Raw genomic sequence first — 17280 nt, 5'->3', positions numbered from 1 at the left:
TCATGTATCGCTAACCAAGCTGAACATGAAGAGACAAATATCACATTCATTGCCATATTTGGAATCTGGAGGAAAGAAGATGGCGTGATAGGGGAAAATGGACTGCTAGAGCAGGCAGAGGTGCTCAGGAGAAGACTCAGGGAAGGGAGGAGGGAGCAAGGGAGAATGGGAACGACCAATACACATTACGGCAGGCAGAGAGATGTTAAAATCACAGCCTCCTTATCGTACAATTAATATTTAGTAACAGCTATGTTAAATAGGATACACAGAAATAACAGCATGAAGAAAGATAGAAATGAGGAATGAAATGAAGGAGGAAGCCGGAAAGAATAAAAAGGATGTTTCTCACCAGCTCAAGGACATAAGAGCCATGCTGCTGGCTCCTCTGTCTATAGACCAGACACACATGAAGGCCTTAGGAAGGGGCAGGCTGACTGTGGGGACAATAGTGATAGACATTGTGAGCCCAAGGAGTTTTTCAAAACATTGAGGTGACCGACCAAGAGAATTGAGTACTTTCATGGAATTCACAGACACTCTTGGAAAAGCAGGTGTAATTCACAGGTAAGCATAGATGTGCTTATGTTATTATTCAGGAGACAGGCAGAGATTCTGCTTTTAAAGACTTCACACCACCCTTGGTTTGCAGGATCCTCTTCCATGCTGTCTGCACATCCTTGTTTCTCAGGGTGTATATGAGTGGGTTGAGCAGTGGGGTGATAACACAGTAGAAGAAGGATATGAACTTGGCCTGGGAACTCTCAGATGAAGGCTTGAGGTAAAAGTACATGCCTGGTCCAAAGTACAGGGTGACCACCAACAAGTGGGAACTGCAGGTGCTGAGTGCCTTGTGCCTGCCTTCAGCTGAAGGGAGCTTCAAGACAACCCTAGCAATGAGGGTGTAGGAGATGAGCACCAGCAGGGAAGACATCATTCCAAATGGGATGGTCATTGCAGTGAGGGCCAGCTCATTGGCAGAGGTGTCCCCACAGGCCAGCTTGATCAGAAGAGGCACATCACAGAAGAAGTGGTCCAGGGTGTGGTGCCCACAGAGCGGGATCTGAAGGGTCAGTATGGTTTGAAGCAGAGAGTTCAGGAGCCCGCTGGACCAGCATACTGCTGCCATCTGCACACACACCCAGGCACGCATGATGAGAGAGTACTGGAGGGGCCGGCAGATGGCCACATAGCGATCGATGGCCATCATTCCCAGTAAAGCACATTCACTGGAGGTTGTCCAGCAGAAAAGAAAGACCTGTGTGATGCATCTGGAGGAAATAATGGTCTTGTCTGGTCCCCACAGGTTGGCCAGAAGCTGGGGCACAATGGTGCAGGTGAGACAGAGGTCCAGCAGAGAGAGGTTGTCCAGGAAGAAATACATGGGTGTCTGGAGCCTGGGGTCCACCAGGGAGAGGAGGATGATGGAGCTGTTCCCCAGCAGGGTGAGGATGTAGGAGACCAGGACCACTGAAGAGAGGGGCCTCTCCAGCCATGGAAATTCTGAGAAGCCCAGCAGGACAAAAGTGTTGGGAAAGCTCATGTTTCCCCTTCCCATGCCCTCTGCCTCCAATATGTGCCTGGAAAGAAAGGGACTACTTTGAGGACAAAAGTGACTTTGTAATGTTGTTTTCTCTATTTTATTAGTGTACATTTGTGATACAAAATAGATTCATTTGCAGGTGCATATCATGTGAACATTTTCCTGCCAGAACTTAGCCTGCCCTGAGATTGGTGTTTATCTTAGCTAGTCCTCTCCTCTTTTTAAAAATATTTCTTCAGATAAGTTAGATTCAACGTGAAATTTACTGCTTTGTGAACTTTTAAGCAGGTTGCTCTATATAATTTAGTACAATGAAATGTTAATAGCCACCACCACCACCAATGGTTTCCTTTTGGAAATTCATTTGTTCCTGATAAATATCTCCTTGCCCTCTCCTACCATGGAAATCCCTCTTATATCACAGATCTGCATCCTTTGCATTACAGTAGAATAATGCAGTAGTCATGTTTTTGTGATAAGATATCACCCTTATATTTTGAATATTCTTCTTTAGTGAGGGATATATTAGAAATGTATAAAACATAAAAAAATACATCTACACGTTCATCCCCCAGCTGATGCACACCACATCTCTGTGTATTTGATACTGTTACTAATGCACTTTCTCTTCCAGTACCTCCTTAGGACCTGCTTTCCCCTTCTCTCAGAAGTGACCTCTGGTGACCCTCGGTCAGTCCTGTGGAGAACTTCTGTGCTGCTCTGTCCCACTGCTGGGCTGTTTTCCTTCCTCCACCAGTGCCTAAGGGCTCCAGGTGTCCAGCGCTGGGTGGCTCTGCTGTTTTTGTTATTTTTCTTTGAATGTATACTATTGGGTTTTTGTTCACCACAGCATCTGCTCTAATTTTTTTCAGCCCAAGTGGACTGAGGCATCTTCACTCTGCTCTCTCTCCCTTGCTTGTGCTTCATTCATTCTCATTTTTTACAAAAACCTTTTCATATAACACGCAAAAGTACATAATTGAGAAATATTTTCATATTTGAAGCATTATGAAGAACACTTTTTTATCTTATATACATGAGGGATACACATGAACTGATTTCAAGAACAAAGACAAGACTTTGGAAACACAATGTCATGAAGACAGAAACAAAATAAGTTGAAGTTTTGTACTGTGTTATGTACAATACTATACTTCTTTATTTCCATATTTCTTCAAAAAGAAAAGTGAGCCACGTAATCTTCACTAAGTCCAATCAATCAATCATGCTCAGGAAAGTGAATCTTAGCCCCTTTTCTGAGCCGTGGCCCCAAGCACCCAGGGAGTAGCACCTGGGTGAACACGCAAGGTGAATGCTTTGGAATCCTGGATCTTACTGAGCCATAGTTCGGATCAACCTCCAGATGTGTAGTCATCAAGCATCCTGGACAGGCAGGAAAATATTGTCAGATATGAAGGGCAAACGTTACAAGAATTTCAGAAAGACAGAAAGCAGCAGTTTGGGAGAAAGCAAGGTGAATGCTTTGGAATCCTGGATCTTACTGAGCCATAGTTCGGGTCAACCTCCAGATGTGTAGTCATCAAGCATCCTGGACAGGCAGGAAAATATCGTCAGATATGAAGGGCAAACGTTACAAGAATTTCAGAAAGACAGAAAGCAGCAGTTTGGGAGAAGATACTAAGTTTCATGCTAAATCAAGGGGGAAACTAGAGAACAGCACGGAACAAAACATTTGAAAGCATCTGGAGAGAGCATGTTCGGTAGTATCAAATACAAGTGACTCTATCCAAGGAGGAAGAGCAATCTTATCTGTAAACGAGGTTTGATCTGTGGGCACCATGGATATGGGGGGAAATTTGAATCAGGGCAAAGGGCATAGTGTTTGCATTAGAGCAGCACTGTCCTAGCACAGTCATGACAGCCAGACACAGTGGCCCTGGGGATTTCAGCACTTTGCACTAAAGTACAACTAATCACACTCACTGCAGGGGTTTGGAGAAGACTCAGGGGGCTGACAGCATGTATGGGAACAGAAGGCATTCAGGCGCTTGTGACTTCCACATTCTCACTATGAATTCTGTTGTGAACAATAAAGTCTAAGATGAAAGCATATCCCATAACACTGCACAAAAATCAATGTGGCAGGAGAGCTGCTGTGTCACCTGGGCCCACATACTGCCTTCTGGTCTTCAATACAGGAGGAGCCTGCATGCCTTGGGGAGCTTCCAGCTGGGCCCCTCTCCTCTCTGTAGACCCAAAGTGGTCACAACTCACACACAGTTGGCACTTGATCAGTGGGGGTGAAGAACGCACACCTGTGTAGTCAGAGCAGAGAATGGTGCAGCAGAGACCCTGGGCCATGCACCAGAGAGAACAGAGCCTCAGCAGAACAGAGCCAGAGTCCCTGAGGCCAGGGCCTGTCCCTCTCACTGCCTCCCTCAGGACTGGCCAATCCACAGCAGGCAGCAGGCAGGGACAGCGCTTACAGTCTGTGGTGTCAGAGGACAGTGAGGGTGTAGTGGTTCTGCTTCACCTGCACTTGCTCCTCACAGGAGAGGGGATTTCTTCTGCAATTTTATGGATGAAAAAATTCTAAAATCTCTCTTTGATCTTAATCTTAGGTAAAGGGTAAATTTTGAGAAAAAGCTGTGCATTGGCTTTCTTAATAGAAATACTGTTCAGGTTATGAGATGCTCAAGAAAATATTTCTTGTACATTTATTTAATTTTCTCTCCTTTCAAAGATAAAATACTAGACACTCAAAGTTAAAGGAGAAAGGGTTTGTGTAACTTACAGTCCATAGAAGTTTCAGTACATAATCAGCTGGATCCAAGGTAGTGACAGAGGGAAAACAGTCCATGGTATTGGATGACAACAGAGAAAATAAGACACCTTAACAGCATTCGTCTCCCTTTATTCCCTATCCAGACACTGGGATTAGGGAGAGGCCAAACCAATCACTCACATGTGGTGGTTTAGTAATCACCTGTCCTTAACCCCAGCCTCACACATTCCTGATTCTGAGTCCTCTGAAAAAGTGTGGAGCTTTGGGGAGAATGTAGACACAAGCCGTAGCACTGTGTACTGCTAACTCATGTCCAGCAGCTGTGTGTTTCTCTGTGCTGGTATTCGTTCGCTTACACTACATTTGCAGTTGGATTTTACACAGACTCACAGGGGTGCATGAGCAGTTGCTGACTGGGGCCTGGAAATGTGCTTCTCGGACTGTGGGGAGAGGCGTGGATGTTGGGTTCCTTACCTGGGCCCTCATTTGCACGACAGGACATGTGCTCTGAAACATTTTCAGTAGGAAATTACATAAAATGCTCATGGAATTTTATTGTGGATAAACACGTGTTATTATTACCAGGGTTATTTATGGAAGTTGAACACTATATTTATTGCATAAAGCATGAAATTGTGAAGCATGTGTATGTCATGTTTTTGCTACATTTAGCTCATTACACATGCATCACCCTCACCACAATCTTGCGCTGATAGCGTTTACCACCCACTCTCTCGGGATTTTTCAAGAATCACAAATTGAGTCCCTGACTTTTCCTTCCCTCTGCTGTACTGTGCTGTCCCTTTGTCCACCATCCCCCAACGCCATCCCCTCACCACTGCCCACTTCTGGACCGCACCACTCCACGCTCTGCTTCAATCAGATCAGCCTTTTCAGATTCCGAAATCGAGTGACCCCATGCAGAGTTTTCTCTCTCCTCTCCATTGTAGGGATGACTGATGTTGAAAAGGCGAAGATAACAAACTGGCAGGGGTGTGGGGAGGGAACTCAGGCACAGTGTTGGTGGGGTGGGCACCAGTGCAAGCACTGTGGAAACAGCACAAGCTGAAGTGTAGCAGTCTGCCCTGGGATCAGTCCCTCCCACTGCGGAGAACGTAACAGAGGACGTGAGGCAGGGTGGGGAGGAACTGTCTGCGCTCCACTGCAGAATTATTGGAAACAGGATGGGGATCTGACCCAAGAGTCCATCACCGGCAGAGTAGGTGTGGATGTGGTTTGGGAACGATACCGCAGGGATCAGCAGAAGGGGAATACCAGCACCGCACAGTTGGTAACCTCATGCCAGACTAGTCAGACATGGAAAGACAAAATTTGTTTTAAAAGAGCTTCCTCTGTTGAAAAACACCACTGGACAAATTTGGTTTTAGTTCAGTAAAGATCTTTTCGGAATAATAAACTATTCTTCATAAAATTCAGGAGTGAATGAAGGCCTTCACTTGCTTTCCTTCTCCACTGTGTCAGACTGTTATCAGTGGGACAGTTCAGCCTCCAGAGGTGTGCACCTGTTCACTCCCATGACAGCCTTTTATGGTGATGCTCAGAAATCTCAGTCCTCATCTAAGTGTCCATAGGAACCCTCTGAACTCCCGCGTCCCAAACAGGTCCACCTCGGAAGGGTCACTATGTGGCCCCTTGATTTTTTCCCCACTGCACCATACTCCCTGCTATTTGCTTCCACCTCTGCCTGGCCCCTTGCACAGCAGGCTTCTCTCCCTGCCTCCCTTGTGTCCTGTGCCCCCTGCACCAAAGTGGGCTCCTGTGTGAATCCTCCCAGGCCTTCCCTCTCTGTCTCCAGGAGTTACTGTGAATTCTGCCTATGAATGTTTTGGGAGTTTGACCTGAGTTTGTTTTCCTGACTTCCCAGCACCTTTAACAACTATTTAATAAGTGCATAAATTAATATCACTCCTAAAAATAATTCTTTCACTAGTCATACAAGCTTTGTTCTATTTTTATCCCAAAGTTTTATCCAACACTCCAAAGTTGTTCAACATTTAGCTGTTCTCAAGTTGTTTGCCTTCACCATCACTTAGAGCACAGATTGACAAGTTTTCCATCCTGCACTGACCTGTTTTTCCTCACATCCAGTGCAATGCTTCACGTGTATGAGAGGAGTAGTGTTTGCTGGTGTGTTTTATTTCTCCCCTTGTTGGGTCCCTTGCTCTTATTTTACAAGTGAGTATAAAAATGTATTCTGTTTTTCTGCCTTCATCTTTTCTTAGACATGAAAATGTATATGTTGATAGTGTATTTGGGAATAATAATTATGTTTTTAGAGATTATTTCCGCAATAATTTCATTGTGGTTGTCTGGAAGTTAGCCCTGTTATGTAGAAGAGCCCAGGCTCTTCAGGTAAGTGAAAGAACCTGTGCTGTTTCCCTGTGAGACTCACTGGAGGTGGAGGTTAGCAAGCTGCTCAAGAGCAACCCGGACTCCACTCACTCACCTGTGGTGAAGAAGAAAGAGACACAGGAGTGAGAGTCCAGTGGAGGAAAGTTGGGCTGGCTCCAGTGAGGCAGGTTCTCGTCAGAGGCTGGGTCTCATGGAGAGCGAGATGGGAGTGATCAGAACCCAGGAAGGAGAGAGAGTGATGAGTAGGGGGCTCCTGAGGGTGCCTGGCTCGGCTCCTCTGAGACTTGAGCTAGTGCAGGGAGACCATTAACTCACCGCCTCCTGTGTGGAGATGAACACTACAGGGAATTCCTCTCTTCTGATAGGTGTGTCTGTGAAGTCATCTTGCCTGTGTGAGATGAAGACAAGACCCTAAAAGAATACACTTCCCAATATGGGTGGATGTACATGGCCTTTTAGCCATATGGTGCACATTCCGTGGCTCTCTATGAAAGAATGTGCATAGGGCAGAATGCGTCTCCCAGGGGAATTTTTATCTAACAGTTTCACATTTATTTACATCTGAAACAGCACACTTTATGTGAAAACACAACACTGCTGTAGAAGACAGAGAAGCTCTTTCTCTGGTTATGTATTTATTTTCCCTAGAGGAGACAAGTTTATGGGATCTTTTGGAATACTGCAGGTGTCAGTGCCATTTTCTGGAAGTGCGCTTCCTTCACTACGTGAGCCTGTTATCAACAACTCCTGTCAGTCTCACCTCATAAATGTGGCTCCTTGTGTCCTGAACAAGGAATGAGGCAGAACACACAGCCGTGGTGAGCACTCAGGAATTTGTTAAAGGAAGGCACAGTGCTGAGGTGGGGAGTGGGCTGATGAGAAAACTCAAGAGTGGGTTTGACTGGAGCAGCCCTGTCCGCCATGGGTTTTGAGGCTGTCACGGGGAGCTGTCCTAGTCTTCTGCTGTAACAGGAGACTCTCTCCTACTGAGTGACTGCTGTGTCTCATATTGGGAAGGGGCATGTTTTACTTTATATGAGCCTCATCGGAGCCACTGTAGGAGACAAAGCTCATGAGAAGGAGTGCGTCAAATCTCCAGTGTTCCTGATATAATCACAGTGGGGCTCACCTTGGTGTGTTCTAATACAGATAGAGCATGTGCTTTTGTGGCTCATAGCAGAGGTCAACAGACCTGATTAGGGGAGGAGTGGACTTTTCAGGCTCATGTTATGAGGTCAAGGAAACATTGTGAAAGCAGTATTCTCTTGTGATTTCCCAGAGCCAGAAGGCATAGTTGCAAGCCTATGCTGGGAAGTCACCCACAATATCTAGCTCCTCACTCAAAACCACTACTTTGGTTTCACTGTTGCTATTGTTACCCCTCAGAGAACTTCAGAAGAGATATAAGTACCTGGCCTTTCTTAACATCTTGCTGATCAAGTTTTCTATACTGTGGGGACTGGTGAAGTTCTTCTGCAAGACCAGTAAATTATCAAGCATGAGAGTTGTCACAAAATGTTTATACTTGAGGATCACTACAGCTGTAGAATATTTCGCCTGACTTCCTCCTGTGTCTCATCTGATACAATGAAAGTTAATGCACGTGTGACCCACTGAAGAGGTCATTCTGTCCCTGTGGCTACAAGTCCCTATCACACATCCTGCATCCTCTGAAACAGAGCCAGGTGGTTAGATGTGGAGAAGCACAGCTCTCAACTTTTCACGAAGCGGGCCTTGGTTCCCTTGGAGCATCAGCTGACACAACCCTGACTACTGTGGGAAAGAAGGAGTGGGAACAACAGCAGAGGCCCCAAGAGAATTGCTGAAGGAGAGACAAGGAGCAAGGAGAGCTGTGGATGAATGGTGTCAAATCCTTGCAACAATAAGTAATTTACACCTAGTGCTTTAATAGTTGCTGGATTTGTCAGTTGTCTCTGTGGATCTGTTTGGTTTAGAGTATTTCAACTTTTTATTGTACCCAAAGTCCACTGTATTCTTAGATATTGAAGTTCTATGAAAGCAATATTGTTGTGCTTCAGAAAGGAATGTAGTACAAATGCAATTCAATTTTCATCATATTGTGGATTACATATGGTTCTCAAACATTATTTTGTTTAAACTTTAAAATTAACATGGTACAAAATTCTTAGCACCATATATTAAAATTATATAGGAAAAACTTGTTATTTCTTTACATTAAAGTGTTTTACTGAAAAGTTATAATGATTATGCTTTTGGTGACTTCAATAAGTAAGAGCGGGATGGTTTGTTATAGCTCACAGTTTATAGAGGTTTCTGTCCACAAGCAGCAGGCTCCAGGACAGAGCTGGGTGGTGGCACCGTGAGGAGAAACAGTCCATGTGGGAGCCCGCTGGCATTTGACATTGGAAAAGTAACTTCTACCATTGAGGCATTGACACAATCTATGACTCTATTTGGCTTTTCTGAGATGAGGGTCTCAGCTATGCAGATGAGATTGACCTGGAGCTCTCTGTGTAATCCAGGCTAAGCTCACTGTGTAATCCAGGCTGGGTTTATGGGATTACGGGTGTCGACCTGAAGCTCACTGTAATCCAGACTAGTTTTATGGGATTATGGGCGTGCACCACCACGCCCGGCAAACAATACCACTGGACTCGTCAGGTTGAGTGGGGCCTTCGCCTTTACATCAGCGGCCGTGATCCGGGTCTCACCTTTTCCATCAGGCTTTTGAAAGAACCACCTCAGTTCTTTCAAAGAAAGAACCACCCATTGCCATTGGCCCCAACCCCCTTCTTTAAGAATGTTGCTTTTTTAAAGATAAACTGGGCCTGGTGGATGATAGCATTAGAAGGGTTGAGGAAAGCCTCGAACCAAGGCAGAAGCAACGGGAAAAGGACGAATCTTGGTATCAAAATTGGTTTTCCCCTTGCCCCGCTTGCCCCTGGAGATTGTTAAATTAAAGATTGCATAGGGTTAATTGTTGATGTACGCCTTCCCACTTACCCCTCCCCACATTTGGTAAAATACTGATTGCTGTATGCTGATAAATGCTTTGTCCCTTTATGGTTAAATGCTTGAGTGACTCATGTGATTGGTAGAAGATTTGTTTGAACTGTCCAATAAGCTTGCTGAACCTTCCCCCTGGGATAACAGTATATAATCGTTTTGCTGAGCCAATAAAGAGCCTTTGATCAGAAATCAGACTTGGGCCATGTGCTCTAACTTCTTAAAGATTTTCCTTCACAGACATTCAAGATTTGATCGGCCTCTGATGACCCACGAATAAGAGGCGGCTCTCACCTCCTATTCCCCACTGGACGGGGTCCCCCCAGAGAGCCGCAAGTCCATAGCAGGGTAGGCACAGAAAAGGAAGCAGCAGCAGCCAGTCTTCTCTTTGCTTTTGTCCCATCCAGGATAAAAGCCTATTGTTTACTGCCATCCACTGCTAGGACAGGACTTACCATTACCCACATCCAGAACTATGTAAATCAGTGCAGTAATTTAGTTATCACATACCCCTAATCCATATTCACACACCCTAGATCCAGCTACCTCTCAAAGTCCCTCATATGAATGCATGATATTTAAAGGGGACGTCTGGATATAAGCCCTGCTATCTTGAATTTTAACACATTTGTACCTTGTGTGTTGGTCAACTGAGTTTGTTAGGTTTTTGGTCAAAGTGAATAGTTATCCTTGGCTTTTGATAAGGACTTCTGAATCTTTTCTCAGTATTTTGAATTTTATGATATGATATTGTTAAGCACATAGTTGATTTAAAAAATACAGAGAGTTTTTCAGATGAAAAGTGTGTTCTGTTTTTGTAATTGCTTTGAAAATGAAGACTAGAGTTGCTTGTGTATTATATGGGGGAATTTTGTGAAATTCAATTTATCTAAACTCCAGATCCATATTTTATAAAAATGTATTAAAGCAAAGATGAGCTATAGATATTACTCTTCAGTGATCTTCATCTTCTCAGAAAGCAACCTTAGGTGAAAAGTCTTAATTTAAAGAGTTGATTGTATTCCAGTAGAAGTGAGAAAAGTTAGAGCTTGTCTTTCTGTGTTTTGTTCATTTTACTTACTGTAAGTTTTTTTCTGACTTGAACTATGTTACACAATTCAAATAATTGTTTTTCTTTAGCTTACATATTATTCTTTTGTGCCCAGAGTGTATGATTTTCCCCATTTATCCACAGATGGATGCAGAGCTTTGTTCCACATCTTGGCAAATGAATGGCATGGTAATGGCCACCATGGATGCAGGTATTTCTTCTATAGACGAGTGGCCCATGCTGCCCACAATTTCTATGGAGAATAAGACATTTAGGAAGAATGAAGGCAAGAGAGCAATTTCAGATTTCAGAATACAGAATTTTCCATGTAATAAATTATATCCATTAATCAGAATATCTGATATTTACACAATGCAGCTCTTTCTTTCCAGTTATGGATCCTCATTTGGAAATGCAAGCATACCGACAGTAATGGATGTGCCTGTGGATATCCAGGAGACGAGCAGAGATCATTTGGCTTCTAACGGATCCACCCAAACCCGAGACTGTAGAATCTGCATCCATGCTCTCTTCACATCCTTATTTCTCAGGGTGTAGATGAGTGGGTTGAGCACTGGGGTGATCACACAGTAGAAAAAGGACATGAACTTGGCCTGGGAACTCTTGGCTGGAGGCTGGAGGTACAGATAGATGCCTGGTCCAAAGTACATGGTGACCACCAGCAAGTGGGAACTGCAGATGCTGAGTGCTTTGTGCCTTCCTTCAGCTGAAGGCAACTTCAGTATAGCTCTAGCAATGAAGGTATAGGAGATGATCACCAGCAGTGGAGCCAGCATTGCAAAAGGAATTTCTCCTATTAGCAGGGCTAGGTCATTAGTAGAGGTGTTGCCACAGGCCAGCTTAATGAGCGCAGGCACCTCACAGAAGAAGTGGTCCAGGGTGTGGCGTCCACAGAGGGGGAGCTGGAGTGTGAGTGTGGCTTGGAGCAGAGAATTGACCAAACCACTGGACCAGGAGGCAGCTGCCATCTGCACACAAACCCAGGGATGCATGATGAGAGTGTACTGGAGGGGCCGGCAGATGGCCACATAGCGATCAATGGCCATCACAGCCAACAGAGCACACTCGGTGCAGCCTATCCAGTGAAAGAGATAGGACTGCGAGATGCAACCCCAGGCTGCAATGGTCTTGTCTGGTCCCCAGAGGTTGGCTAGCAGCTGTGGAACAATTGTGCATGTGATACAGAGGTCCAGCAGAGAGAGGTTGTCTAGAAAGAAGTACATGGATGTCTGGAGTCTGCGGTCCACCAGAGAAAGTAGGATGATGGAGTTGTTTCCAAATAGGGTGAGCAGGTAGGAGACCAGGACCACTGCAAAGAGGGGCCTCTCCAGCCACGGAAACTCTGAGAAGCCCAGGAGGACAAAAGTGTTGGGATAACTCACATTTTCCCTTCCCATGGCATCTGCCTTTTATATACCTACAAGGGAACAGAAAGATCTTGAGGATATACCTGACATTCCCTTCAGCAGCTTCATCGCTGCATCCCCAGGCCTTCCCCCGTGTTGGAGTGATAATCTCATAAATTTGGGGGGACTATTTTATGTGTACATTACACTGCCCTATCCCTTGACCTGGAAGAGAGGATAAAGCCGTTATGATGAGTTCTACACAGAGATGAATTTACTGAATTTAGTAATATGATTATAAGAATACATCTCCCTATCCCTTTTTCTTCTTTTTCTACAACTCTCCCGTTTTCATTTTCCCTTCCATTCTGTCTTCCAATCAATTCATCAATTCTACTACTCTGTATTCATGCAGAGGAAACCATGTGGTTTTGTGCCTTTAAAACATTGCTTTCAGAAATGTTGTTAAAGGAAGATCCTCAGTATCCTCTATTCCAGGGGAGTGAGGTACACTGAGGGTAAGATTTTCAGGTGTAGGTGAGAGAGCTCATGCCAGTTGTGTATGCTGTGCTATGACTTGTATCTAGATGTGTCCCCAAAGCCTCCTGGAGTCATAGGTGGGACTTTTTCACAGGTGGCTGTTTCTAGAGTGTGTGATTGTAGCACAATCTTTGCCCGGTATTAGTAGATTCTGGTCAATTGCAACCAAGTCTCAGCACATCTCAGTCTCTCCTAGCACAATAAGCAGTGCCTTCCCCCTTAACATCACCTTTGCTTATCAGCTAGCCCTGCCTTCATATCAGCTGTCTCCAGATCCTTCCAGTCAGACACTTTACACTGGGTCACTAGATGTCTTCAGAGCACACACTGCTCACTTTCCCATGCTTCCCAATAATCAATACTGGGTTCCCTGGGAACCTTTAGTCATTGCTGCCCAGAAACCAAATTCTCTCTCAGTCCCATTTCTGTCTTTAGTCTCTTCAGTTTATATTGTACAGGCTCATGGGAGACTCTGGACTTATGGTAATGTCCCCACTCCTGCTCCATATAACTGGCACTCAAGGTGGATATGATTTGAATCCATGGGTGATATAGCCTGTGAGACAGATTTGGAGTAAAAGGGTCAACACGTAGCTCTTGCAGGAAGACTTCCAGTCCAGCAGAACACCTGCTGGAAATTCTGTAGTTAAGCTGCTAAATATCATAGCCGGATAAATCCCTGTCTTTAGCAAGGCAGAAACCCTTGACCTGGACTCATGGGAGCATGTGGGAATTGGTCTTTGTGATACCCAGCAGAGGGATGACTGACTCTCTCATCCAAATTTAATATCCTGGAGTTTAGGCCCTTGGACAGAAAATTCCAGTCAACTCAGGGCACCACAGCTGTGCCAGCTGCTGAGTTCCCTGTTGTGCCCAAGTCACGAAGTCGCCAAGAAAAACCACCAAGGAGTCTCTTCCAATGCAGTCACATGAGTAGTTTATTATAAGCTCGAGCCTGGACCTCCAGTGTCACCGACACAGCGGACACAAACTGGAAGCCCCGACCCACTCATTCAGCCTATCTTTATAGGGCTCAGGTGACTTGAAATTCTTTCTTATTGGCTTCTTTTCTAATACGTTAAATCTATTGGATGTTGCTGGGGTACTTGTGAAAGTGGGAAGAGACCTATCTCAGGCTGGGGAGGAGGCCAGTTTAGGAGGAGGTCAATGCACTCAGGAATGTGGTGAGCTTCTCTTATCTACACAGAACCTCCTGTTCTTCTTCTTCGAGGTTGGAGTGGCTTTTCTCCCACCTGCCTGACTCTGCCCTTATCGTAACCAAGAAAACTAAGCAAACTAAGCAAATTGTACTGCCTGAATTCATCCGGGGGTCAGTTCTGGCACTTTATGGTTTTTCAGCTTAAAAATGGAGTCAGTTAAGCTAAGTGGGGAGGGTTTTGGGACTAAATTTCTAAGGTCCTACATCCACTTGTCAGGCATCCATGCCCTCAGCTGAGGTGGCACCTGAATCATCTCCAGTCACTTCAGCAGCTGCTATGCCTGTGGTTCTGCCTGTTCTACCCACTCTGCCCATGCATCAGGCCTGCAGATCCAAGCAAATTTTAGTCATTTTAAATCAGCCCTGGAACTAATGTTCCTCTGGATACAATCACGCAACCAACTCTGGTCCCTGACGGACTATCTGTGCCCACCATGGCTTCTGTTGTCCCTGTGGCATCCTTGCCCATAGCTGCCCTTCTGAACCTGCCTCACCAGCTCTCAAGCTGCCTGTATCTGCAGCTGTAGTTGCAATTGCTGTTACCAGCTTTCAGTTGACTCTTGCTCTTGAGCAGCATTTGTTTTCATCCTTAGAACAAATGCTCACCACAAATAAAACTAAGGTTGACATTTCCCCTTCCCACCCTATCTATCCCTTCCTCCTCTTGCCCTTTTGGTGCCACTTCTCCCTCCGTTTTTGGGGGCTTCTTCCACCATTTCCTCTCAAGCCACTGCAGCTTCTGCACCCACTGGCTACTTTAGCTCCTCTCAAACAGAAGAGTGACTGAACACCCCCATCTCCTCAACTGGCAACCTGTGTTTTCTCTCACCCTCTATTGCCACAGTGTACAAAAGGCTATGATGATAGAGGAGATCTTAAAACATCCTTGTGTTCTCCCATGGGACAAAGATAACAAATCTTGCAGGAAAATCAAAAGTAAAAACTGGGATGGCTGCTCTAGTTGCTCAGCTCCCCTCAGAAGAGTGGGGAGTGAGACTCTTGAAGAGGGAAGTAAAGCTCTCCTGGTCTGTGACTCTAGAGCTCCTGGAGGGTAGTGAAATGAATCCCTGTCATTAACATATCAACCATTTGTTTGGCAAGCTACACTAACAAGAAATTATATTGGCCTTATTGTTTTCTAGATACGTATTGGACAATAAAGTATATGGTATTAATACATTAAAATAAAATATAATGTTTAAAATCAGAGAGCAAAGACCAAATGCTGTGTTATAGCCCAGTGTCTCCTGCGGGTTGCTTGCTCCATATGAAAAATAAAGTGTTCTACAAAAAGTCAGGGAATTGAAGAAAGGAAAGTAAAAGCTCAGATCCCTGCAATTAGGATCGAACAAGGTGAAGTCACAACAGATCTAGCAGAAATCCAGAGGATCATCAGAACCTAGGTGGAGAACCTGTACTCTCATAAAATGGAGAAAACAGAAGAAATGGACAGATTTCTTGATACTTATGAGTTACCAAAGTTGAACAAAGAAGATAAAAATTTCTAAATACCCCAATTACAATCAGTGAAATTGAAAATGTAATTAAAAGTTTACCAACGTAGAAAAGCCCAGGTCCTGATGGATTCACTGCTGAATTCTACAAGACATTTAGAGAAGAACTACTGCCACAACTCTTTAAATTTTTCAACGAAATTAAACTGGAAGCAATACTTCAAAATTCATTCCTGGAAGCAAGTGTTATTTTGATTTCCAAACCAAGGAAATACCCAACCATAAAAGAGAACGCAGGCCAATCTCCTTAATGAACGTAGATGCAAATATCCTCAATAAGATACTGGCAAAAAGAATACAGAGGGTTATCAAGAAGATCATACACACTGACCATAACAGATTTATTCCAGGGATGCAAGGATAGTTCAACATACATAAATCATTAAATGTACATTAACAGAGTCAAGGACAAAAACACTTATGATTGTCTCAATAGATGTAGAAAAAGCATTTGACACAATTCAGCACCCATTCATAATAAAAAAACCTTGCAGAAAATTGGAATAGATGGTCTTTATCTCTACTTGATAAAGTCTATCTATGAAAAACCAACAGCCAACATCATATTAAATCGCCCCAAACAGAAAATCTTCACATTGAAATCAGGAACAAGACAAGGATGTCCACTATCACCATTCTTGTTCACTATGTAGTCCTGGAAAGATTAGCCAGAGCAATTTGACAAGAGAAGGAACTTAAAGATAAGAAGGGAAGAAGTTAAACTGCCATTATTTGCTAGTGATTTGATACTCTACATAGAAGACCTAAAAAAACTCTGCCAAAAGACTTCTAGACTTGACACTTTCAGCAGAGTAGCTGGATACCAGGTCAATGCTCAAAAATTAATAGCCTTCTTGTACACACATAACAGACTCACTGAGAGAGAAATTAAGGAAACAATTCCTTTCAAAATAGCAACTGAAAACATAAAGTATCTAGGAATGAGTCTAATGAAAGAATCCAAAGACACAAAGCATAACAGCAATCAATATACTTATAGCCTAGGTGAAATCACAACGGAGGGATGGAAGGCAAGCTTGCTGCTCCTGTTTCACTGTTTCCTGCCTATTTTTCCATGGACTGTTTCTCCCCTGTGATCTTAGAGGCAACCAAATTTGGACTGAAACCTCTGTAATCTATAAGCAGAAGGAAGTCTATTCGCCTTTAACTTTGGGTGTTGGGTATTTTGACTCAAAAATGATTAAAGTAACAAACATAGAGTATATTTACATTGTGAAATGTTTTAATGTACTTAATTGAAAGGTGAATTATCTCACATGAGTGCCCGTGTGGAGAGAACGTGAAACATCCACTTCCTTAAACTGTCCAATATTACACTATATCACCACTAGCTGTAGTGCCCAGCTCTACTGTAGGTCTTCTCCACTCCTCCTTCCTGTGTGACTGTGACTCTGCCCCTGTGACCACTGCCACCCCAGCCCTGACAAAGCCACAGCCTGAGCCTCTGGCAACCACCACCCTGCAATCTCCTTCTAGGAGATTAACTATTTCACCTCCTCACATGAGTGAGAGAATGGAGTGTTTATCTTTCTCAAATCATTTCTGTGGTTATTATTCAAAAGAAAAACAATGAGTATCACCAAGAATGTGGAATAAAGGGGCTGTTGTTGTTGGGAAGGTAAGTATGACTTCATGGAAACAGGATGAGAACTGCTTAAAGATTAAACACAGAACTTTCCTGTGGCCCAGCATCCCTCTCCGGGGGACTTACTCACAGGAGTGGATCCAAGATTCCCTGGAGGCATCTGCACTCCCAAGGTCAGTGCACACCTGCCAAAGAGTGGACCAACTGGGCTCTAGACTTGTCAGACTTGAGAGAGAATGTGGTGAATGAAATACTGAATATCATTGCCTTAACGAAGAAGGAAACCAGGCACTAATGGCAGCAGAGCTGAATCTGAAGCACAATGGTGTTCAG

General features: G+C 44.2%; 2 protein-coding genes across 2 annotated transcripts; both read right to left on the bottom strand.

Moving 5' to 3' along the window:
- Positions 1-595: 595 nt before the first annotated feature.
- LOC104873296 (olfactory receptor 15) lies at positions 596-1543 on the bottom strand. The gene has a single exon (XM_010639885.3). It carries the CDS (start codon positions 1541-1543, stop codon positions 596-598), a length of 948 nt encoding a protein of 315 aa, XP_010638187.3.
- Positions 1544-9702: 8159 nt separating this feature from the next.
- On the bottom strand, positions 9703-12119 carry LOC104873301 (olfactory receptor 2G3; the record flags this gene model as incomplete). Its single annotated transcript, XM_010639899.2, has 2 exons — positions 11202-12119; positions 9703-9726 (listed from the first exon to the last, which is right to left on the bottom strand). Coding segments are annotated over exons 1-2 (942 nt in total), but the record flags the coding sequence as incomplete, so codon positions are not given.
- Between the last annotated feature and the right edge of the window lie 5161 nt (positions 12120-17280).

The sequence above is a fragment of the Fukomys damarensis genome, unplaced genomic scaffold (assembly GCF_012274545.1).
Source record: "Fukomys damarensis isolate Sample0158 unplaced genomic scaffold, DMR_v1.0_HiC HiC_scaffold_3, whole genome shotgun sequence".
In the NCBI taxonomy this organism is placed as follows: domain Eukaryota; kingdom Metazoa; phylum Chordata; class Mammalia; order Rodentia; family Bathyergidae; genus Fukomys; species Fukomys damarensis.
This window is presented reverse-complemented; position numbering and strand designations above follow the sequence as displayed.